The sequence below is a fragment of the Pseudochaenichthys georgianus genome, chromosome 5 (genome assembly GCF_902827115.2).
Source record: "Pseudochaenichthys georgianus chromosome 5, fPseGeo1.2, whole genome shotgun sequence".
Lineage (NCBI taxonomy): Eukaryota > Metazoa > Chordata > Actinopteri > Perciformes > Channichthyidae > Pseudochaenichthys > Pseudochaenichthys georgianus.
In genome coordinates, this window is record NC_047507.1 from 42,921,108 (window position 1) to 42,946,403 (window position 25,296).

General features: G+C 44.9%; 2 protein-coding genes across 2 annotated transcripts; both read left to right on the plus strand.

Annotated features, from left to right (window-relative positions):
- Window positions 1-1,158: 1,158 nt before the first annotated feature.
- Window positions 1,159-7,221, plus strand: LOC117446403 (regulating synaptic membrane exocytosis protein 1-like). The gene is made up of 6 exons (XM_034082562.2): window positions 1,159-1,370; window positions 3,440-3,584; window positions 4,902-5,014; window positions 5,895-5,996; window positions 6,489-6,628; window positions 6,832-7,221. The coding sequence occupies exons 1-6, from the start codon at window positions 1,184-1,186 to the stop codon at window positions 7,048-7,050; spliced, it is 906 nt and encodes a 301-aa protein (XP_033938453.2). The 5' UTR covers window positions 1,159-1,183; the 3' UTR covers window positions 7,051-7,221.
- On the plus strand, window positions 7,114-21,585 carry LOC139433878 (trichohyalin-like). Its single transcript, XM_071203319.1, has 6 exons — window positions 7,114-7,124; window positions 7,278-9,129; window positions 9,223-9,295; window positions 21,036-21,152; window positions 21,307-21,378; window positions 21,476-21,585. Exons 1-6 carry the CDS (start codon window positions 7,114-7,116, stop codon window positions 21,583-21,585), a joined length of 2,235 nt encoding a protein of 744 aa, XP_071059420.1.
- The last annotated feature ends 3,711 nt before the right edge of the window (window positions 21,586-25,296 follow it).

Genomic DNA, 25,296 nt, shown 5'->3' on the forward strand with positions numbered 1-25,296 from the left:
TCCATCCTCCAGACCTGGATCCTCCCCCTCCCTCTGCTGCACGCCCTTCCCTCACCCCCCTGCAGGGGGCAGAGGAGAGGCCTCAGACCACCCTCCCCAGTCACTCACTGGACCCTCTTGGTCCCTGTACTGTGTCTTTTAGAGCCCCGCTGGGTGTAGGGGCTCTGGGTGAAGGGGGCAGCATGGCTGGGCTCTCCTGCAGCACTTTGACCCCCTCTGAGGGGATGGACATGCGTCACCTCCTCCGGACCCCTAGGAGGCAGCATCGAGCTCTAAGCCGCTTCTGTCACTGTGTCGCGGCGCGTTTGAGAAGACTGACCTTTAATAGAGTGGTGCAGTGATGACGTATTGTTGTAGGCCAACATGGACGGTTTGAAATACCGTAGAAATGAAGACCGTGACACAACACACTTGTATGATAATGATACGTTTTGTTTAGCACGATAATCTCCACATATTGACTTTGCTTTTAATAGTCGAGGCGTAAACACAAAGGCTGGAACTGAAAAGCTAATGTTAGGCTATTAATGAACTACATGATGGTCACATGACTTCACGTCACCACGGCTAAGCTAAATGTGGCTAATAAAGTTAAGTAGTGTCAGCAACTACCATTATTAAGACACATAGCTCCGGATGTTTACCAGTGGGGTATTTACTGACGTATTTTGTGTCATCGAAAAATGTACCACCTAACACCTAACCAAAAGTCATTCAAAAAACATTGACGTTGAGACGAGTGCTTACTCATTTCCAGGTTGGCGACTCATTCCTGCACCACGCTATACATGATATGATTATCAGCTTTGGACTGTTAGATTGATTAGAACATGTAACCATAACCACCATGGTCTCTTAAGATCTAAATATATGTATCTGGAGAGTTAAGTGACATCACAATTATGTTACAAGTTATGTGTTGGGATATGCTACGTGTCTGTTATCATCATTTCCCTCCTTTGTGTCCCAGCTGTAAACTCATCTGCTATTGTTCCACGTTGTGTGAATAAATACCATTCCTCCACCTCAGTCACTTTGAAATGTTCCATGTATCGTTATGTATCACATCTTGTGCTCAATGCTAAAGGTACAGTACAGTGGCATCCATGCTGCATGCCACCAGGTCACATGGTCACTCAGTATTTCCCTCCCCAGTCGGCAGCTGCGTTCGGTGGGCCGTAAGATGCTGAAGAGCTCCAGTGTGAGCGGAGAGATCTACACCCAGGAGCGCACGGACGGCAGCCAATCAGACACGGCGCTGGGCACGGTGGGCGGGGGCAGCAAGAAGAGGCGCTCCAGTCTGAGCGCGAGGGTGGTGGCCATCGTCGGGAACCGCCGCAGCCGCAGCACGTCTCAGATCAACGGCCCTGGTGAGTTACCATGGCAACCTTTTAAATCGTCACCACACATCTTGTTAGTAATGTGTGATCATTGTGGCTCCCAGGGTGAACACTTCATATCATCATGTACTTGTGAAATATTGCATATACTGCAATAGAACAAGTTCCCTTTTAGAAATCAATTAACTCAATATTAAAACAAGGTCATATACAAGGGTCAAATAACTTGATACCAGAAAAGGAGAAAAAAGAAAGAAATGTCATACAAGTGCATGTTTATGATACTGCAGGGATGTTTTCCTTTTGTCTGGATTGCAAAACACACTAGCTTGAGTGAAGTGTGTGTGTGTGTGTGTGTGTGTGTGTGTGTGTGTGTGTGTGTGTGTGTGTGTGTGTGTGTGTGTGTGTGGTGTGTGTGTGTGTGTGTGTGTGTGTGTGTGTGTGTGTGTGTGTGTGTGTGTGTGTGTGTGTGTGTGTGTGTGGTGTGTGTGTGTGTGTGTGTGTGTGTGTGTGTGTGTGTGTGTGTGTGTGTGTGTGTGTGTGTGTGTGTGTGTGGTCTAGCATTACTATACTTGTGGGGACCTACATCTGTTTACATAGTCGCGTGTGGGGACTGGCTTCCCTTATGGGGACAAAATGGAGGTCCCCATAAGGGGAATCATTAATTTTAGGGTGAAGACTTGGTTAGGTTTAGGGTAAGGGTAAAGTTAAGGGTAAGGGTTAGGATTAAGGGTTAGGGTAAGGGTAAGGGTTAGGCATGTGTTGGTTATGGTTAAGGTTAGGATAAGTCCAGGAAATGCATGTAAGTCAATGTAATGTCCCCTGAAGTGATGTATACATGGTATGTGTGTGTGTGTGTGTGTGTGTGTGTGTGTGTGTGTGTGTGTGTGTGTGTGTGTGTGTGTGTGTGTGTGTGTGTGTGTGTGTGTGTGTGTGTGTGTGTGTGTGTGTGTGTGTGTGTGTGTGTGTGTGTGTGTGTGTGTGTGTGTGTGTGTGTGTGTGTGTGTGTGTGTGTGTGTGTGTGTGTGTTGTAACATGCAAACAAAGGAAAGGCTAAACCGACCACACCAAGGTCTGTTTGTTGAGAGAGCGCAGCAAAGAGAGAGAGAGAGGGAGACTAGAGCTACTGCAGGAGCACACTGAGCAGAGATTCATCTTATTGGTGACCTGCAGGTGAGAGGCAGAGACACTCAATGATGTCATCACACACTCAATAGCCCAACACAGTGATGTTCTAACATCATTATGTTTTAGAATCTGCAATACATGTTGCAGCAATCACAAATACGTGTCCCTCTCTGCCTGCTGGGGACAGGAGAGAGGACGTGGAGACACACCTTCATGTGTTCAAGCTTTCCTGTTCAAGATGGATGAGAAAAGGAAGTTCAGCTTTAGGGATTTACAAGAAGATCAGGAGGCATCATTGACATCATGCGTATACAAGGGATGTTGGGGGTCTACCGTTGTCTCTTTGCACGCTATGGCAACACATGGAGTCAGAAGGTGGTAGTCGTCAGACCAAGATGCCACACACGGCTGTTTGGGATGTCGTTGTCTGCCTAACAATTTGCTGCTAACCAGATTCAGCAGGAAATGGATGCAACGTTGGCGTGCTTCAGAAAGACAACATCACGCTGTTCTTCACTGAGTCTGTGGACTGTGTTTTTATCATCTCTTAGATTCGCTTGTGAATGAATTGAGATAAAAAGTTTGATAGGGTAAATTTGCCCTGGAAGTAGCTCCAATTCTCTATCATGTTTTTAAACCACAACATGGGTTACAGGTAATATATATATATATATATATATATATATACATATATGTATATTGATAGATCTCTATTAACTTTTACATAAAAAAAACTAATAAAATAGAGTAAGTGTAATGATCCGCATCGACTTTCCTCTTCACACTGAGCCCAAAGACCCTTCCTCAATGGCTGCTTTGGATCGCTGCTACCTAGGTTGAAAAACAGTGTCAGGCTTCCAGACTTCACTTAATCAAAGCTGTGGGCATGCACACACGTATGTGGCTAATAAATATACCATGTACTGTTACCACAACATTGTGATGTTTCCTGTCCCTCCTGTTTGCCTCAGAGGTGAAGAGTAAGAAGGAGAAGGGAGCCCCCATCCAGAGGAGCACAGAGACCGGCATGGCGGTAGAGCTGACCCGGAACATGAGCCGGCAGCCCAGCAGGGAGTCCACCAACGGCAGCATGAACAGCTGCACCTCCGAGGGGAAGTCAGTAACCACACACTTCCTGCTTCATCATCATCAGCCACCTACACAGCCTGTTCACAGACTAACGTAGTGCAAAGTGCATACTCCACCCATATGTACAGTTCAACTTTACTGCATGCTAAATTATACAGTAAACTCAGGCAACACATCTTCTCTGCATCACATGACCGTATCAATCACATGACTGATGAAGTGTAGCCTCAGTTGCAGCACCGTGCTGCTGGTGTGGCAGCCCAGGTCGATGAGGGAGGGGTACATGTTGAGGGAGGGGTACGTGTTGAGGGAGGGGTACGTGTTGAGGGAGGGGTACGTGTTGAGGGAGGGGTACGTGTTGAGGGAGGGGTACGTGTTGAGGGAGGGGTACGTGTTGAGGGAGGGGTACGTGTTGAGGGAGGGGTACGTGTTGAGGGAGGGGTACGTGTTGAGGGAGGGGTACATGATGAGGGAGGGGTACGTGTTGAGGGAGGGGTACATGATGAGGGAGGGGTACATGTTGAGGGAGGGGTACATGTTGAGGGAGGGGTACATGTTGAGGGAGGGGTACGTGTTGAGGGAGGGGTACGTGTTGAGGGAGGGGTACATGTTGAGGGAGGGGTACGTGTTGAGGGAGGGGTACATGATGAGGGAGGGGTACGTGTTGAGGGAGGGGTACATGATGAGGGAGGGGTACATGTTGAGGGAGGGGTACATGTTGAGGGAGGGGTACATGTTGAGGGAGGGGTACGTGTTGAGGGAGGGGTACGTGTTGAGGGAGGGGTACGTGTTGAGGGAGGGGTACGTGTTGAGGGAGGGGTACATGTTGAGGGAGGGGTACATGTTGAGGGAGGGGTACGTGTTGAGGGAGGGGTACATGTTGTTGGAATTTGAATAAAATCCCCAGGAGAGTTTCTTACCTGTAACTTAACATCACTCTCAATGTTCCTAAGTATTGAATTCAACGGAAGAGCCACAATATGTTAGTGTGACGTTTGGACGCAGCCCAGTTTCAACTACAGTCCCTCTCCACACCTTTCTCTCGTCCTTTCCTTACTTCATCTGATTCTTTTTTATCTATTCGATGTGTAATTAGGCTAAAGTGTTGATACACCGTATATTCCTCTTTGTTGGATTCAAACAGAAAATGTTACACTGGCGACAGCCCTTTAATAAAGTGGAAGTGACGTTTGGATGGCAGCATGTTCAGAGGCTTTCTACCCAGCAGAATGCGTCATGTGACCGTAGACACAGTGTGATGTCATGAGGGCAGTTTCCCAGATGTGTTCATGCTGTAAATAATGACTGACGGTCCTTCCTGATGTGTAACCCTGTCTCTGTTAGTCTGATCTTCCCTGGAGTCAACCTGGGAGCCAGTAGTCAGTTCAGCGACTTCCTGGACGGCCTGGGACCGGCTCAGCTAGTGGGGCGGCAAACTCTGGCTACACCTGCAATAGGTAAGATACTGATGATTAAAAACAGCATCTTTCTTTTCCCTCGTTTTATTTAAAAATATTTTCATTTGAGTTTTTAATGAAGTATTATTATCAATCATACATTTCCCTCATTGTTTTAGTGTTGGTTTGGGATTCATTTCATTAGGACTGAGAAGCTGGGTTGTGATTGGTGCTCAATGGATACAAACATAGCAGGGTGTCCTATGGCGATACAATGCTGCTGTTGATGCAATATGTATTTCTTAACACTAGCACTAAGTTAAGTACTGAGCACAGAATGATTTGAATCAATCAGTTCCAATCAGACCTCTCTACCGTCACTATGGGCCAGCACATCAGAAGAGCAACGTCGCTCAAGAGAAGATATCTTTTTGAATGTATTTATTAGTTTATTTAACGGTGACACGTTTAATAAATGAATAAATAATGTATTTTTTTCAATTATGTTGCAAATAAATACAAGTGAATGACATCAATAAAGACATGCTTGAAATGCAGGTAATGCTCATTTGAAAAATATATATAAGTATTACTTATTATTATTATTCTGTGTTTGTACTTGGATACAAGCTACTACTGTATATCAGGTTACAATATAATTCAATGTAAAATGACAAGTGAAAATATAGTACTTTAACTTTTATAATACAGTAATAATTTCATGGAATGTTATGTAATACAAATGAATGAAGTTTATAAGTCTGCACGACTTTGCTCTCATCCGTGTTAATAACTGTATATGTATGGCTGAGTTTACCGTCACTGTGTGCTTTACTACACGGCGCAGCCTCCAGCACATGTGTCTCTGAAGTGCACACCCCCGTCGGTCTGCTTTTGTTTTATTAACACCACCATCTTACCTTGTTTCTGTGTTTCCCAGGTGACATCCAGATTGGCATGATGGAGAAGAAGGCTCAGCTGGAGGTGGAGGTTATCAGAGCCCGAGGACTGGTGCAGAAGCCAGGATCAAAGTCCCTGCCTGGTGAGATGCTGACCAACCACAGAGCTGCTAACTGTCCGGCAGGGGCTCAGTCGGTAGGGGCTTGGACTGTGAGCTTTAGGGTCGCCGGTTCAAGTCCCCGACCAGACCTGAAATATGGAGTGTGGACTGCTACTTGGAGAGGTCCCAGTTCACCTCCTGCCCTGCCGTGGTGCCCTTGAGCAAGGCACCGAACACCCCCCTTCCCCCCTCACTCCCATTGCTCCCCGGGCGCTGTACACTAGCTGCCCACTGCTCCTAGTACTAGACTCCTGGTACTAGGATGGCTTAAACATATTTCACTGTGTGCTCTGTATATGCTCTTCATTATTATGAGTGATATACATGCAGTGAAATCCAGCAAATAGACCCAGCCGAAGCTCACAATGCTTTTCCCTCTCATAAAGATATCAGCAGCTGTGAGGTGTGATTCTATTGGACAGTGGCTGTGTTCCTCACTCGTGTGTTTTGTTATTGCTTTGCCTCTGCCTTCAGCTCCATACGTCAAGGTCTACCTGCTGAACAATGGAGCGTACGTAGCCAAAAAGAAAACCAAGATTGCACGGAAAACACTTGACCCACTGTACCAGCAAGCACTGCTATTCGAGGAGAGCCCACAGGGTAAAGTCCTGCAGGTGAGCCCGACTTCCTCTTCATCGCAAAGTTAAGATGGCATTATTAACATTCCCCAGTTGATAACTTAAATTAGGAAAATGTCGTGCTATTACAAGTTTCCTGATTTTTCTCTAGATGGTGGCATGAATTAATACTTTTATTTTAATAACATATCTAAGTGTTTCTTCCTCCTGCTGTGTAAATTGACCTGACTGTCCTACAGGTGATTGTATGGGGGGACTACGGCCGCATGGACCATAAAAGCTTCATGGGAGTTGCACAAATCCTATTGGAGGAACTGGACTTATCAAGCACAGTGATTGGCTGGTACAAGTTGTTCCCGCCCTCGTCCCTGGTGGATCCGACTCTGGCCTCCCTGACGCGGCGGGCTTCACAGTCGTCGCTGGACAGCTCCTCCGGACCCCCGGGGGTCCGATCCTAGGGACCAACAGCTCTACGAGTAACAAACTCACGACCCGTACATTCGAGAAAAACTAAATAAAAGATGGCGGAAATGTAGAACAACAACAATCACAACGAGAAAGCTTTGTTGAGATCTGACAATCACTCCTGTCGCGGTTCATCTCGTCTGTTGTAGGGAGCGTCACATTTCACTGTTTCATATCCATTCAGAAACTCTCATGGTTTTTTCTCTGTATGCTGGAGAAGCAGGGCTGTCCACAGACAAGAGGAGGGAACCAAGAGAAGCAGGGCTGTCCACAGACAAGAGGAGGGAACCAAGAGAAGCAGGGCTGTCCACAGACAAGAGGAGGGAACCAAGAGAAGCAGGGCTGTCCACAGACAAGAGGAGGGAACCAAGAGAAGCAGGGCTGTCCACAGACAAGAGGAGGGAACCAAGAGAAGCAGGGCTGTCCACAGACAAGAGGAGGGAACCAAGAGAAGCAGGGCTGTCCACAGACAAGAGGAGGGAACCAAGAGAAGCAGGGCTGTCCACAGACAAGAGGAGGGAACCAAGAGAAGCAGGGCTGTCCACAGACAACAAGAGGAGGGAACCAAGAGAAGCAGGGCTGTCCACAGACAACAAGAGAAGGGAACCAAGAGAAGCAGGGCTGTCCACAGACAACAAGAGAAGGGAACCAAGGGAAGCAGGGCTGTCCACAGACAACAAGAGGAGGGAACCAAGAGAAGCAGGGCTGTCCACAGACAACAAGAGGAGGGAACCAAGAGAAGCAGGGCTGTCCAGACAACAAGAGGAGGGAACCAAGAGAAGCAGGGCTGTCCAGACAACAAGAGGAGGGAACCAAGGGAAGCAGGGCTGTCCACAGACAACAAGAGGAGGGAACCAACAGAAGCAGGGCTGTCCAGACAACAAGAGAAGGGAACCAAGAGAAGCAGGGCTGTCCAGACAACAAGAGGAGGGAACCAAGAGAAGCAGGGCTGTCCAGACAACAAGAGGAGGGAACCAAGGGAAGCAGGGCTGTCCACAGACAACAAGAGAAGGGAACCAAGGGAAGCAGGGCTGTCCACAGACAACAAGAGAAGGGAACCAAGAGAAGCAGGGCTGTCCACAGACAACAAGAGGAGGGAACCAAGAGAAGCAGGGCTGTCCACAGACAACAAGAGAAGGGAACCAAGGGAAGCAGGGCTGTCCACAGACAACAAGAGAAGGGAACCAAGAGAAGCAGGGCTGTCCACAGACAACAAGAGGAGGGAACCAACAGAAGCAGGGCTGTCCAGACAACAAGAGGAGGGAACCAAGAGAAGCAGGGCTGTCCACAGACAACAAGAGAAGGGAACCAAGAGAAGCAGGGCTGTCCACAGACAACAAGAGAAGGGAACCAAGGGAAGCAGGGCTGTCCACAGACAACAAGAGGAGGGAACCAAGAGAAGCAGGGCTGTCCACAGACAACAAGAGGAGGGAACCAAGAGAAGCAGGGCTGTCCAGACAACAAGAGGAGGGAACCAAGAGAAGCAGGGCTGTCCAGACAACAAGAGGAGGGAACCAAGGGAAGCAGGGCTGTCCACAGACAACAAGAGAAGGGAACCAAGGGAAGCAGGGCTGTCCACAGACAACAAGAGAAGGGAACCAAGAGAAGCAGGGCTGTCCACAGACAACAAGAGGAGGGAACCAAGAGAAGCAGGGCTGTCCACAGACAACAAGAGAAGGGAACCAAGGGAAGCAGGGCTGTCCACAGACAACAAGAGAAGGGAACCAAGAGAAGCAGGGCTGTCCACAGACAACAAGAGGAGGGAACCAACAGAAGCAGGGCTGTCCAGACAACAAGAGGAGGGAACCAAGAGAAGCAGGGCTGTCCACAGACGACAAGAGGAGGGAACCAACAGAAGCAGGGCTGTCCACAGACGACAAGAGGAGGGAACCAAGAGAAGCAGGGCTGTCCACAGACAACAAGAGAAGGGAACCAAGAGAAGCAGGGCTGTCCACAGACAACAAGAGAAGGGAACCAAGAGAAGCAGGGCTGTCCACAGACAACAAGAGGAGGGAACCAACAGAAGCAGGGCTGTCCACAGACAACAAGAGGAGGGAACCAAGAGAAGCAGGGTGATTTTTAACTGAATCAACATAGCAAAGAAATGTACGTAAGCATCGGAATGTATGGACTCAGACAGAGGTGATCCCCCCCCTCACCTGTAGGGGGCCAGGCCTCTTTGTGGGGGCCTCCTCCAGAACCCCAGACAGACTGCCGCACCCTGCCCCCCCTGGCAAGGTGCTCCCACTTGGGTATCAGTCTGGAAGCACAGGGCCTTCTTCTGGTGCCTAGACCTCGGAGCCGCATCACTGGCCCCCCCCCTCCTCTTTTTAACTCTGTTTCGCGTGTTTGCTTTGTCGTTCGTTTCTTTCCCTTTGTTACTACCGGCACAAAATGTTTTTACGGTAAATGATAATGTTGTCAGTCTGGTGTGTGCATGGAGAGAAAAAACTAAACACAAGAGATAAAAAATAACTATTAAATGTCTGCAAGTGTTATGCAGGGGGGGGGACTGGTGATGGTGACACAGCTTAGATTTTTACACCGTGAGGTTAGCGTTGTTTTCCTTGTTCACCACTGGCTGACGTCCAGGCCAGTCGTCTTTGTATAGATGTATATTAGGCCTCCTAGGAGGTTGACCAATAAATAAAATGTATGTCACTTTGAAATATCACAAGGGTTCAACATCACTGTAAAAAAAAAGCAAGAGCAAAATAGGACCGTCTAATTTGTTCACATTCTTTGGGGAGGTCATTCCCTCACCCCAGCACGTGTTCATCCTACCTTTTAGTTTATGTTATTTTGAGATTTAAACACAAGCACAAGAGCTTGATTTTTTTACGACAAAAAGTTTAACTTTTTGAAAAAAACACGTAGTTAAAAAAAGAAAAAAAGAAACAACCCCGTCACTGGTTCCATTAATTTCTTTGTCTGGTTGTTTTCGGAACAAAACAACCAACAGAAAAAGAAGATCACAGTTTCCCTCGTCTCTGTGAAAGTAACCAATCAGAACGATTGGCCGGGAACACCAATGCTCACCCCCCGTTCGGCCTGCAGACTCCTCCCACTGGGGGAAAGGGGCGGGGCCAGCATGACTTTGGAGCCAGTTCCAAGTTGCATGCACATTTTTGTAAAACAAAAACAGATACAGAAAAAAGAAACTGAACTAGATACGTGTGTTAGTTCCACATACTGTAGGGCCGCTTGTATGTTGCATGCAGTTGTACAGTTTGCTCGTACTTGAATATTAAAGAGATCAAACTAAGAAACCGAAGCCATTCCCATTACGCAAAGAACTGCAGTCCACACCCTCAGTCCGGTGCTGAATGTCTCAAACTTTACGATTACGTTGATGTCTTTCCTCCGCCCTCTGGAAGATGAACTGAGCACACCTCGCAGCCCCTCCCTCTAATAGTATACCTCCAAGCGGCTGACATGAATAAATATGTACAAATCAGATCTATGGAAATATGAATTATGTTTCAACATAATGATTTCAGATATGCTAACACATGTTAAGTTATATAAAGAATGAATACAGATGCACAGAGTCATATAGTGTAAATACTCGACAGCCATTCAGCGGGTCTTCATTGAGTGATACTTGCAGAGGGGCTTATAATGAGGAGATAATACGTCATGTCTGAACACTCTTTGTGCTTCGACCGTCTGAACGACCCGGCCATGTTCACCTCAGAACGACTTTTTCTTTCCATCGTGCGGTGAAGCTGGTTTTCCTTTATTTTTTCTTTGTCAGTATTAACAGGAAAAAAATCGCTGATTGTTTACAACTTCTGTGTTCCACTGAAACAAAAAGAAAATTCGAAAAAAAGTAAAGCATTCACTGCAACATTACTTGTTTGTATAACAGATGTGGCTCAAATGATGTGTATGTTTTATATTTTAAAAAAAGTTCATTTTTATTATTTACAAATAAAAAGAATGTGTGGAAGAAAAAGTGCTCCTCGACTCACTCTCATTTTAATATCTTACAAATATCAATGATATCATCAGTCCAAATAATCCATTGTATTTCTAGATTGTGCAGTTGTAGTGAACATGTAACTTAAAGATATCACCATGAAATGTCCACAGTTCATAACTTTAAATAATAACTATCATAGATTAAGATACATCAACTCCTGAACAATAACAAAAAGCCGGCGTTTTATCCAGTTTGTACACAACGATGGAGAAACTTAACAAGCAGCAGTGGTCCACTGAAGAGACCAGCTACCTATGGGGAATCTGGTCTTCCGAAGAGGTACAGAGGAAGCTGGAGCACAATCGGCCATTGTTGTTGTTGTCGGTGTCAGCTGTGAGGGGTTTCCGCGGTTTGGCTTTATGAAGCAGGCACGCAAACGGTTACGTCATGACGCAAACGATGACGCGATGACGCAGCACCAGTCAGACTCTGGGCAGTGTGAAAAGAGCCGGAGCTAAACCGAAGAACCGGTTCTGAACCTGAAAAGCTCTAGCACGGAGCTTGAACCGGAGTTGCGTTGGTGTGAATGAGGTATAAGAGGTTGGCCAATCAGAACAGAGCCGGCTGACCAATCAGAGCAGACTGGGCTCTGGTTTCAGACGGAGGGTGAAAAGAGGTGCTGCAGCACAGGCAGGATGAGGAAAACAAAGAGGCTCTCTTTCCTCAGAACTGTTAGGTAACAACATGCCAAGGAAAGACATCATCTCACATATGAGAGGCCCCTCTCTGGAGAGCAAGAGTTTTATTGTGTAGTATTTGTTGATAAAAGCTCATGACAGGCGAGTACTGTCACAATATCACACCATAACTCTGTGCTGCTGAGGAGGGGGTTGTTCAACACGGCCTCATGTGTGACCTTGTAGCAGGACAGGGAGAATGCTACATAAAGAAATGGGTGAACAAAGTCGGTCAATAAAGAACTCACACTGAGTTTGAGGGGAGTACAGGATTCCACGAAAGAGCATCTCAAGAGTCGTGCAGATCAATTTAGTGCAAATCATCGTCAACTCATCACAAAGGTTACATCTCATAAAGAACGGGTGGAAAGAGAATTGGATAACATCGTGAAAGGAATCAAAATGGTTGTGGAAGAGGAACTGAAACAATCTGAAACCTCGCAGCTAACACAGATGCGCTTCATGATGGAACAATTCCAAAGGGAAATTCAACAGGAGCTTAACGGTTGTCTTACCGATACTCAACAAAGTATCACTGGGCTATCGATAACCATGGAAGTAAATCACAATGAGATCATCAAGTTGGCTTCCAATCTGAGAAAAGTGGAGGTGGAAAGTAAAGAACAAATACAACACCTTGAACAAAAAACCTCTGGTCTTCGAGGAGAGCTGGACTCTCTGAAGGAAGCAAAGTCCATTTCTACTTCTTCCAGCTCTAACACTTCTTGTCTATTGGATAAATCCTCCACACCTGCAATGGCATCTGTTATCAAAGGTGATCATATTAGGTTCACTTTTCCAACATTTCCTGATGATGATCCCGACCCCCTCAACTACTTGTCAAAATGCCATGACTTTCTTGCCTTACATCCCTTATCGAGCACGGATATTCTTGCAACCTTCCGAACTGTACTTCTTGGTACTGCTCGTGATTGGTGGGAAATCGCTAGAAATAAAGTAACCTCCTGGAGTCCGTTTGAGACCGTTTTCCCTGCAGCTTTCCTCTCAGAAGATTATGAGGACGAGCTAGCTGAACGTGTAAGAACAAGAAGTCAAAAGGAGAAGGAACCCATCAGAGATGTTGCTTTCTCTTATAGAGCTCTTTGTAAAAAAATGGAACCCCTCTCTCACAGAGGCCAGCCTTGTGAAAATGATTCTGAAAAACATCAAACCATTTCTTGCCAGTCAGCTCAGAGGTCGAGTTGAAAATGTTGAAGATTTAGTCCGTCTTGGTCATCAACTAGAAAAGGACCATGAACAGCAGCAAGAATATAACAAGCGAATGAGTGTTAGGACTGTTAACCCTGTTCCTAAACCTAACCCCTCTAGTCCACCTGTGGATAAACCCCACCACTTTGTTGTGTGCTGGAGATGTGAAGGTAACCATGTTCCTGGTTCCTGCCCACAGTACAGTTCACCTGGCACTTCCCCTAATCCCTACCGGCAGCAAGCACCTAAGGCACCTCAGCGATTTTCCAAACAAAAAGGGATGCCTGGAAATGGTTCAGTGTCAGTTGTAAAATCGAAAAAAAAGAACGATCAAGCCACCCCCAAGAGCAGGAAAAGTTGGATGTGTCAAATTCCACTTCTACAAACAATCAGCTGGGCACGTCTTCTAGTCCCCAAGAGCTAGTGGTACCGATTTCCATAGGTACCTGGCGTGGAAAAGCAATAGTTGACACAGGAGCCAGCTACACTCTCATTCATGAGTATCTCTGGATGGAGTTAAAGGGATCAAATGTCGACCTCCAGCCATGGGAAGAAGGTCCTTTGTATCTGGCAAATGGTGAAGCAGCCACTCCCATTGGATGGGGAAACCTCTCTGTGAATCTACAAAATCAAATGGCCACTCTCCCTATAGCTGTCCTTGGGCCCAAAGCTCTAGCCTATGGTGTGGTCCTTGGTCTAAATTTCATTTCAGATACTGGAATGATAATTAGTGTGGCTGATAAAGAGTATTGCTTTAAGTCCAACCCCTCTGTTATCTACCCCTTCCAGCCAGGGAATGCCAACATCCCTTGGAATAGATATTTTAAAAAAAACACCAAACACCGCATCAGACAGGGCTTTCCCTAATAAGCTCCGTTCCACCACCCTTTCTCTCTTTGGAACCGGTGCGACTGGCAGTCAAAGATTACATCAACATCGCTGTGTCAGATGCAAACTTAAAAGATGGAGAAAATAAACAATTACGACAGCTCCTTGAGTCTAAACGTCAGGTCTGCACAAATCAGCCTGGTAAAACCGATGTGTTGAAGCACACCATCTATTCCACAAACTGTGTCCCATCAAGCAAAGGGCCTACCGCATGTCCCCTGTGAAGCAAACCATTGTGGAAGAACAATTAAGAGAGATGATTACTTCAGGAGTCATTGAACCTTCCCATTCTGGATGGGCATCTCCTGTAGTTCTGCCACCAAAGAAAGATGGACGCCACCGATTTTGTGTAGATTTTAGGAAAGTTAATGCTGTCACAGAAACTGACGCATACCTTTTACCAAACATTAACGAAATCCTCGAATCACTTTCTGGAGCTTCCCTTTTCTCCACCATTGACTTAAACAGTGGGTACTGGCAAGTAGCGATGGATCCAGAAAGTAAAGCACAGACTGCCTTTGTCACTCACTGTGGCTTGTATCATTTCAATGTCATGCCCTGTGGTCTAAAGAATGCTCCTGCCACCTTCCAAAGGCTAATGGAGAAAGTCTTAGATGGCCTGCGGGGAGTAATCTGCCTGGTCTATCTTGATGACATAATAGTTTATTCATCATCTGTGACTCAGCATTTTGAGCGCCTACAGACTGTAATGGAGCGACTTCACAAAGCCAATCTGACAGTCAACCTAAAAAAGTCCAGATTCTGTATGAAAGAAATCAGATTTCTTGGCCATATTGTCTCTGGAGAAGGAGTCAGTGCGGATCCTGACAAAGTCGAAGCAATAAGATCCTACCCTGCACCAACTAATCTCAAGGAAGTACAGAGGTTCTTGGGACTAGCAGGCTGGTATCATACATTTGTACCCGACTTCTCAAAAATTGCTCAGCCTCTGAACGACCTGAAAAAAAAGAGAAACCTTTCATCTGGAATCAAGCATGCCAGCATTCCTTTGATCAACTGAAGTCCAGTTTGATCTCTCCGCCTATCTTGGGTCACCCAAATCCAGATTGTCCTTTCTTTGTCTATACAGACGCAAGTGGTATAGGTCTTGGAGCGGTGTTGACTCAGAAAACGGAAACTGTGACAGAAATAGTTCTCGCCTATGCCAGCAGAACCCTAAACAGAGCTGAAAGGAACTACTCTGTCACAGAGAGGGAGTGCCTTGCAATAATTTGGGCTTTGGAGAGATGGCAACATTACCTGGAGCTAAAGCTATTTACAGTCATTACAGATCATTCTGCTTTGAAATGGGTTCTGTCATCAACCAAAACCTCCAGCCGCCTCATTAGATGGGCACTAAGATTGCAAAGGTTTGACTTTGTCGTGGAATACCGAAAAGGACAACTAAATTGTGCCCCTGATGCCCTTTCAAGGATTTCCCCTAACTCTGGGTGTTGTCTCTTCTCCAACAAAACAGATGAGAGTATTCCTATATCCCTCTAAAGAATTTGGGAAGAACAACAGAAAGATCATAAGGTGGAGCAAATCTTGACTCAGCTAGCGGAAGGAAACAGACCCATGGAACAGGATTTTAGCGTACTTGAGGATAAAGTTTATCACAAGAAACAGATGTCAGAAAACCATTTCCATTACAGGCTGTACATTCCTCAGAGTCTGGTTCAAGAGATACTCCAAGAATATCATGAAAACCCTTTAAGTGGACATGCAGGGATCTTCAAACCCTATAAAAGGCTTTATGAAGTAGCCTATTGGCCTGGAATGTGGGTAGATGTCAAAACCTATATCAAAAACTGCCGTGTTTGTCAAAGTCTGAAAGCGGATAACCGGAAACCTGCTGGAAAGATTCAACAGACCACTGTCAAAGGACCTAATGAGATGCTCGGTATTGATATTATGGGCCCCCTACCAAGAAGTCCTGAGAGACACGAATACCTGCTGGTGGTGGTGGATTACTTTACTCGCTGTGTTGAGTTTTCCCCCTTGAGATCTGCTACAGCGAAAACGGTGGCTCGATTCCTGAGGAAGGATATTTTCACAAGATGGGGTACACCAGACTATATCTTGTCCGATCGAGGACCCCCGTTTGTGTCTTCTGTTTTCAATGAACTCTGTGACCAATGGACTGTGAAACACAAGCTCACCACTGCCTATCATCCACAGACAAATATGACTGAGAGGGTAAATCGCACTTTAAAAAGTATGATAGCCTCTTATGTGGATGACAATCACGGGGAATGGGATCAATACCTTCCAGAATTCAGGTTTGCCATAAACTCAGCTGTTCAAGAGACCACAGGTGTTACCCCTGCAGAACTGAAAATTGGCAGAAAGCTGAATAGACCACTGGACAACATTCTGAAAGGGAAGATCTTTTCCCCTGAAACCCCTACTTGTCCGGCAGTTGCAACAACTCAAAGCAGAGGTGGAGGAAAATATAAAAAAAGCTAAACACAGGCAACTAAGGAACTACAACAAACATCGTCGTACTGTTGGCTTTAAAGGGAAATGGAAACACTTTTCAAACTGCTTTCCATGCGACAATATTACCATTAGGAAATGTATTTATCTAGTCTATTTCCAATGTAAACGATCGAGATACGCGAATTTACTTTTTGAAATACGTGCCTAATGACCATGGGCGCTTCCATTGCTCCGGGACTTTTCCAGTGACGTCACTGATTGGGTGCGGCTTCCTGGGCCAAAGCTCAATAACAAACAACATGGCGTGCAATGCACCAGTAGTTTACATTACAAGAAAACGATCGTCGTCAGGAGTTTATTGTATTGCCCCAGGCTGCACAAATGGATTTTATACAAAGAAGGAAGAAGTACATTTCCATAGCCTGCCACTAAAGGATGAGAAGCTGCTCAAAGTCCAGTCTGGATGCCTGGTTCAATACAAAACATTGGATTTGAAGCCAGGATCTGTTCCCACAATATTCGATTTCTCAACGTATGCAGTCGGGAACACCGACCGTCCCAGCACGTCGGCCGCGCAAGACAATGATAGTGTCAACAAACGTGAAGTTCGAGCCACCAAACGAGTTGCTTCAGCTGCCGAGAGAGAGGTAAATATTGCAGCACTACCAGATTACTAGCTCACACATGTATTTACTGACACAGTGTGACCTTATTAATTAACGCAATCGCGTCCAAACTAAATGGTAGCTATTATTATGACGCACAATAGAGAATTGGGGGTGTTCTATAGCTCAACTAATTAAACTGGCATACACACGCTCATCTGTCGAAAACAGCCCTAAAAAGGCTAGTATTGCTATTGATGGATGGTATTGCAGGACCCAGAGCGCACGGAGCACAGAGCGGACAGCAGATAACGGAATTGCAGTTGTATTGCTTATAGATTATCAGAACATTTCAAAAGGGACACAGCCCCATTGGATATTAACCTATGGATTAACTACATCATCGTTTTTATCGTTGTAATGCCATTGAAGACCAGTTTAGACCAGACAATGAGGAAGGTAAGCCGTTAGCCTGGCGTATGTTAGTACCTAGCGCCACTTGTTTTGATGTACGTTTTTGTGGATAACCTCGCGAGTTTGTATCTTTCAGTGTTGAGGTGGGCACCGTTAGATTCTGTGTCTCCTTGCGATCATAAACGATGTGTTGGATGTGCGGCTAGGATAAGTAATAAGGGAGCTATCGGTGCAGTAATAGGTTAGCATTTTCGCTCGGGGCTAATTCAGAGGCTCACTGTTAGCATTGTGTTTTTTTATTCCGGATCGTATGCCACTCTATTCGACCGAATCGGTTCATAAGCATAGGCCATGGGATGCCTGGTAACTGTAGATGCTTCCACATTAATGTCATCTCCCGACGAATAGTCAAATTCATCGTTCAAAACGTCGATCTCATTGCAAAATTCCTCCATCGCTGCCATATCTGCTACGTTGTGTTGACTTTCGGTGGAGCGAAAACACAGCCAGTGACGTCACCATTTGGGACTCCCCTAATGGCGGCGGCCTGGTCCCGGAATTCCCCACCCGGCCGGCGGATAATTAATTTTCTTTTGGCGAGTAATATCATATACAATAAATATTACGATCAATATCCATTGTAAAATGAATAAACTACCGGAATATTATAACTGTAATTGGTGTTTCCTTTCCCCTTTAAGGCAAGGCAAGGCAAGGCAAGTTTATTTATAGAGCACTTTTCAACGCAAGGCAATTCAAAGTGCTTCACAAAAAAAAAAAAAATGAAACACATTAAGCATTAAAAAAGAAAAGCTAATCAAATAAACATTAAGAAAAAAATACATGGATAAAAGTTACAGTGCAGTCTAAAATATAAATAATTCAATTAAACATTACAAGAAAAAGTACATGGATAAAAGTTACAGTGCAGTTTAAGATATGAATAGTTCAAATAAAAGCAGCGACAAAAAGAACCCAAGCAAAGGGTCTGGATAAGACATCTTCCTCAGTCAAGTGCAAAAGACACATTCACAGCAAAGCTCGCCAAAAAGTGGAAAGGTCCCTACCGAGTAGTCAAACAACTTGGACCCTTGAATTACGAGGTCGTTTTGGAGGATACAGGCCAAGATGTGAGAACAATGCATGTCTGCAACCTTAAACCCTTCTACCCAAGTGCTGAGGACTTGGAACTCAAAAAAAGTAATGGATATTCTACAGGAAAGCTCTGAGGAAGAGGACTTCTTAGGCTTCCTAGGTTAAGAGTCAGTGGGAAGATCCGAATCTCGCAGCGACCACTGAGCGTGGTCTTGTCAAGGGGGGAAGAGTGTAGCAGGACAGGGGAAAAAGTAAACACACTCCTACAGATTCCCTGAGAAAAAGGGGAGTGGCTAATCAAGCCACCCCCGAGAGAAGCTGGAGGAAACCAATCAAGGAAATGATTGGCACCTGTGTGCTGTTAAAAGGAGGACAGCATGTCATTCAAAGAGAAAATAAAGAACCAAGAGGAAGTCAGATCTAAGAAGGAGGAAAGTGGATTCTTATGGACTTCAGATAAATCAGGCTGTTTTTGCCACTGAACCCGGGAGCTGTTGGGGAAACATTTAATTTTCCCCTTCCCAGTTAAAACCTGCAATCCGGTGATCTACTCTGGCCTGTCACACTCAGATAAGTTATTCTCACTACACCAATACCATTTCCCCTCCACTTGCACTCTACACCCAGACACCACACTCTGGACTGGAAAAACTGAACTTTACAACTTTACTTTCACACATCCCTATCCCCTGAACTACACTCTTAAACTGAGTGACAAAGGACAACAAATACTTCTTCCCCCCCACACTCACTCACAGTCAATCCACATAATGTAAACAATCGTAGGCTCGCGGAGTCACATAAGTGATTGATGTTTTGTGAATTAATTTGACTTATTTGTTTGTGTTTATGTATGTATTGAGTTTCAGTTTTTCTGGTAAATGGTCTGACATGAGTTGTTTGTTTAATGTACTGATTATTATTTGGGGTTAAAAAAAAAATACATTTTATGTTGAAAGTGAATTGGTTGATTATTATTTTTCCTTTGTAAACTTCAGTAGCTAGGTCACCGGGCTATCCCTCTGTTTCTGCGTGTTTAAGCATATCATTTTTTGACAGCTGGCTATATTAAAAATGCCTCTGTCTGGCCCCCAAATTAAATGTATTCGTTCAGGGATAAGACCTACGCTACGTGAAGTAAACTTGAATAGGCCATTATACAGTTATAATGTACTCTGAAACCTGAGTCAATAGAAAATAAGTTGTACTCCTCATTTTTTTCCTTTTCAAAGGTGGAGATAATAGCAGTGCCGGTCCTTCTTGGGCGCGGGAAGGGGGGTGCTGCAGCACCCCTTAGTGGCGGGCAGGGGGTGCGGAGCTCCCCTGTCTGCATTATTATTTAACGGTTATTGCTGCTCCCGCTGTGCATAATCTGTGTAATATGTAGCCAATAAATTCCACATTGTTGGCTACAATTCTGTAGCCCCGGACAGTTCTACCTCAATAATATAATACATTAACCGTGCTTTATGTGAACCTCATCATGACACTAGAGAGGACGGCAGGACTGTAATTTCCAGTGTTCAGTGAATGCAACAGAGGCATGACACCAGACCAATCAGAGAGTTGCATGGAAATAAAAGTGTGTGTGTGAAAATAGCGCATTTTGTGTGGGCGAGAGAGAGAGAGAGGCACACCTTCATATGATCACTATAGTTATAAAAAAAAAACAAGAGAATAAAGGAAAAACAGTTATGAAATACTATATGGCAGTAAAACAAGAATACAGTTTGAAAGGGGAGTGATTTGTAAAATATCCATAAAGAAAAAGTAAATCTGTTTCCAGTTCTGTTTCATATGTATCCATAGATCTCTTAATGTTGCTCTCAAAGTGCACCAGATTGATGCTTTTAACTTCAATATTTAACAAAAATCTTCCCGGGGGAACATCAATCAATCAATCAATATTTATATAGCCCAATATCACAAATGTTACATTTGTCTCAGTGGTCTTCACAGTGTGTACAGAATATCAGTATGACAATACGACACCCTCTGTCCTTAGACCCTCTGTCCTTAGACCCTCTGTCCTTAAACCCTCACATCGTTCAAGGAAAAACTTCCGGAGAAAACCCACAGTTTAAAGGGAACATGGGAGAAACCTTAGGGAGAGCAGCAGAGGAGGGATCCCTCTCCCAGGACGGACAGACGTGCAATAGATGCCGTGTGTAAATTGAAAAGATAATACATTTGCAACATAGGTAGTCCAGATGTTTGGAAATGCATGTGTGTATAATAGGAAGATGAATCCACGAGGATATCCATCCAGGACCGATGATCCAGGACCACAGCCACGACTCGCGATCCAGGGCTCGCGATCCAGGACACAGGACCGAAGGATCATCCATGACTCCGGATCCCGGCGTATATAGACACCAAAAAGAAAGACATTTGGGGAAGCTGGGTTAATCGGAACATGAGAGTACACAGGTATAGACAGAGAGAAGGAAGAAGTAAGATGTCCCCCGACAAACTAAGCCTATATCAGCAAAACTAGGGGCTGAATCTAATCAGCCCTAACTATAAGCTTTATCAAAAAGGAAGGTCTTAAGCGCAATCTTAAAAACGGATAGGGTGTCTGCCTATATCCCCCCGGACCCCCCTAGAGGAGGTGAGGTCCGCTCCCCACTCGTAAAAAATATGCTTTTGTGCGTGCTCTATAGTGCCCGTAATAGTGTTCACTGGAGTCCAGCACCTCAGCACCCCCACTCAAAATACCTTCCCGCGCCTCTGCAGTCCTTCAAAGGGAGAACCAAGCACCAGCACAGAGGAACTGGCAGGTACAGGGCAAACAGTCCACAGTGGGACATGTTATAGGTATGAACAGTTGAAAACAACATAAATTATGACAAAAATATTCCTGAAACATGTTCTTGAACAATGTTATTTCATAAATAGTTGTTAATGTAATGTTTACATTTTCTCCTTATTCAGTACCACTATCAGATCATGCTGATGGCGATGACCCTGAGGGAGAGATGCAGGCAGAGCTCATCGCTAGGAAATGTAATGACAACAGTATAAGCAAACTATGTTCATGTTCTCTCAATAAGTTACTGTTGATACAAGTTGAATCCTTATGCTGGTTCTTATTCAATACCAGCAGATGCCGAGGAGGTCGAAAAGACAAGTGAAGATTCAGGGTCCAGCAGGGAAATTGCAACTGAGGAGAAAGACAGGGAAGTACAGGAAGTTGACACGGAGGCCTTTTGATTATTTTGCTCGCCCTCAGCCAAAAGATTTTGACTTATTATTATTTGATTTTTTTCTTACCACCCACAACAAACTTCCAAGAAAGCCATTCCTAAAGTATTCCACAGCAAGGATGGGACAAATAGGAAATGGTTAACTTACTGTGAATCATCGCACTCTCTGTATTGCTCGCTGTGTCTCATGTTTGCCAAGCCTGCCAGTGACAATGCTTTTGTGAAAGGAGGCCTGCAGGCATGGAAGCATGTTCACCAGAGAATTGAAGAGCATGAAAGAAGCGGGTTGCATCGAGATAGTGCACATGCATATTTCCTGAGAGCAAGCAGAGCTGATATCAGTAGCCTACTGAGAGACAAACACATGTCAGCCCACCGAGAGGAAGTGAGGAAGAAAATACAAGTTATGGAGCATGTGGTTAATGTCATAAAGTTAATTGGTAAGTGTGGACTCAGCTACAGGGGTGGTAGTCATGAAGCAGCGTATAGCCTTGAAAATGTGGCCTTGGATCATGGGAACTTCTTGGAAATGATTATGCTGCTGAGCAAATATGATACCACCCTTCAAGAACACGTCAATGACTGCATTAAGGCATGAGGCTGGAGGTGCAGGAAGGGGTCTTTACTAACTCTGCTCTCAAAGCAAACAGTGAACAAAAGCATTGATGTCATTCGTATTTTAATCCAACACACTGTTGCAAGTGAAGTTAAAAAGGCAAAGATGTTTTCGATCCAACTTGACACAACACAAGATCTGACATCCAAGGACCAGTGTGCAGTAGTCCTGAGGTGTGTGACTGATGTCATCCACGAGAGGCTTATAGCTGTCATTGATCGTGAGTCTTCAACAGGAGCATTCTTTGTGGAGCTGGTGAAAAAAACTGGAGAAAGTTGACATTGACATCAAGACATGTGTTGGTAACTCGACTGATGGAGCTGCTAACATGCGGGGGCAATACAAGGGATTCTCTACATTGATCACCAGAGAGTCTCCCAGCCAAGTCCACATATGGTGTTATGCACATGTTTTGAACCTTGTGTTAACAGACACTACTCGAGTCGTCGTTTCAAGGGCATCCCTCTTCTCGTTGCTAAATGATTTAGCAGTTTTCATCAGGGAGTCTTACAAACGGATGAACCTGTGGGCCGAAGTCAGTAAGGACAGCAGACACAGACGGCTTGCTCCAAAAGGAGAAACTCGCTGGTGGTCAAAGGACCAAGCCTTACACAAAGTATTTGGCTGTTTTGGAAATCCTGGCCATGCTCTTTATATCGACTTAGTGATCACCATGACAAGAATAGAGCTTGATGACACTATGAAGCCTACTGTGAGAGTCAAAGCCAGAGGACACATTGAGGCACTTCTGAGGTACGAAACCATACTTACAGCTAGGGCTGTGCGATTATGGCAAAAATCATAATCACGATTATTTGGGTCAATAATTGATATCACGATTATTTTGACGATTATTCATTACCATTTATTGAACTTTAAAACAAATAATATTTTACCAATAAACAAGATCAACAAATATGTTGGAGCGCACTTCCAAAACCATACTAAACATATATTATTAATATGATAAATACAAATAAATTAGACCAAAATAAATTAAATCAAATATGTTGCAGTGCACTGTCACAACCTACTGACAACTCCTTAACATATAGCCAAATAAAAATGTTTAGGCCACCATGGCAAATGCTGGTAGGGCTGCTCATGTCATCTCTTAAAGATTTTTTGCGAGAAACACCAGCCTGTTTACATGGTCTGGTTTCAGAGATGAGCGCAGGCAGGTGACAATATTGCCACCTGTACTGAAGACCCTCAGCCACGCCCCGACACATGGGGTGACGCCGGCCAATCACAAAGCTTTGATGCGTTCAAGTGCATTATTCTGGCACAGGAAGATTATGTTACAGGACATTAACGATAAAACAGAATATTGTTGTTCTATTTTTAGACACATCTCGCGATCGACTGGTTGAGCACCCCTCGGCTAGACCATAGGTCTGTTGTGGTAGCAAAGTAGTCAGCTGAAGCCACATCTCTCTCAACTTCCCCACGGCATTTGTCATATAGCGCAGGCAGCGCAGACCTGCTGAAATAATACCGAGACGGCATCGCGTAACGCTTGTCCAACGTGTTGACAAGTTGCTTAAAGCCCTGGTTGCTAACAGTGCTAACTGGGCACATATCTTTAGCGATGTGAAATGTAATGGCAAAGTACTTAGTGGAAATAGTTTTACCCTTCTTTTTAACGAGTTGCTGCTCTTGTTCTGACATCTTCGCTCGCGCTGAACACTCACAACACATGTCACTCGTGGCCGAGTGGGCTTTTAGGGAGGGGCGAAAGCGCACCCAGCTAAATAATTGTATTTTGTCAATTATGCGGTTTTATAATCGTCGCAAACCATAATCGTAATCGCGATTAAAATACGATTAATTGCACAGCCCTACTTACAGCACAGGTTTTTCTCCGGATATTTGAACAGACATCCCCCCTATCAAAATATCTGCAGACCAGTGGTATGGACATTCTTACTGCTCAACACTTGGTGAAGGGAACTGAAGACAGCCTGAGAAAGTGTACCAGGGACTTTGATGGTGTTAAGAAAGCTGCAGATGAGTTTGTGGCGTGGGCAAATGGCATTCTACAGGAACAGGATGAGTGCGATTTGGAAGTTCAGACTGCCCTCCCAGAGAAACGAGTTAGAAAAAAGAAATCCATGCCAGGTGAAGTGGCACAAGATGAGCCTGTTTCAGATGCTGGGAGAAACTACAAGATCAAAGCACATAATGTCATCCTCGACACTGTCACAGACAGCCTACAGCGTCGATATGCAGCCAATGCAGTGCTGTGCTCTGACTTTGCCTGTATGGATCCCAAACACTTCCCTCAAATAAGGAGTAAAGGCTACAGAAAGTGGCTCTGGAGGAGCTTAGCAAATGCCTGCTGAAATGTGATGAGCGGGCTACGGTTGGGACCTTGCAGGCAGAACTGACTAGCCTTGCAAATCAATGGGAGACACTGAAGATGTCCCCTTTGGATAACTATACCATCAGGAGATCAACAGTCAGTGGGCTGCCTGGGGAGAGTGGACAGACTGTGGATCCTGAGGAGGGCTTGGAGTTGGAGAACAGAAGCTGTTCCACATGTAAGAACTGTCCCATATGCTGTCATCTCATCCTGTCTCATTACAACCTCTTAACAGATGCATACCATATCATTGGACTGGGATACATGTTCTTACTGACCTTGTCTGTTACACAAGTTGCCTGTGAAAGGACTTTCTCCACCCTTACATTTGTGAATAACCGACTCAGGACATCCATGACCCAGGACCACCTTGAGGCTTTTTTGCTGATGTCAACAGAGAAGGAAATCCTTATGGGACTTGACATTGAACATGTAATTGAAAAGGTTGCAGAGACCAGTGAGTTGAGGCGCCGCCAGCTTACCTTGACCAAGACAGCATCTCCAAAGGTGCATTATGTCGTTTCAGGGGAGATGGAGGTGGATTTGCAGAGCCTGCAGTTAGTTTAAAAACATATTTACTGTACATGTGATTCTTAGTATTGATTATTTGATCTTAAATAAAAACAAATATTTTAACATTTAAATCTGTTTCTTCAGATTTCAGAACTTTTATTTGTTTCTTATGCCTACTGTAGCACTTTGGGATTGCTTTTAGCAATGAAAGGTGCTTTTATAAA

Bases quoted from the DNA above. Each gene is read 5' to 3' on its own strand.
- LOC117446403 (XM_034082562.2), top strand. From the start codon at position 1,184: ATGCTGAAGAGCTCCAGTGTGAGCGGAGAGATCTACACCCAGGAGCGC. The intron at 1,371-3,439 runs GTGAGTTACCAT...TGTTTGCCTCAG, and splicing joins GTCTCAGATCAACGGCCCTG to AGGTGAAGAGTAAGAAGGAG. The intron at 3,585-4,901 runs GTCAGTAACCAC...TGTCTCTGTTAG, and splicing joins AGCTGCACCTCCGAGGGGAA to TCTGATCTTCCCTGGAGTCA.
- LOC139433878 (XM_071203319.1), top strand. The intron at 9,130-9,222 runs GTGATTTTTAAC...CCTCACCTGTAG, and splicing joins AGGGAACCAAGAGAAGCAGG to GGGGCCAGGCCTCTTTGTGG. The intron at 21,379-21,475 runs GTAATGACAACA...ATTCAATACCAG, and splicing joins AGAGCTCATCGCTAGGAAAT to CAGATGCCGAGGAGGTCGAA.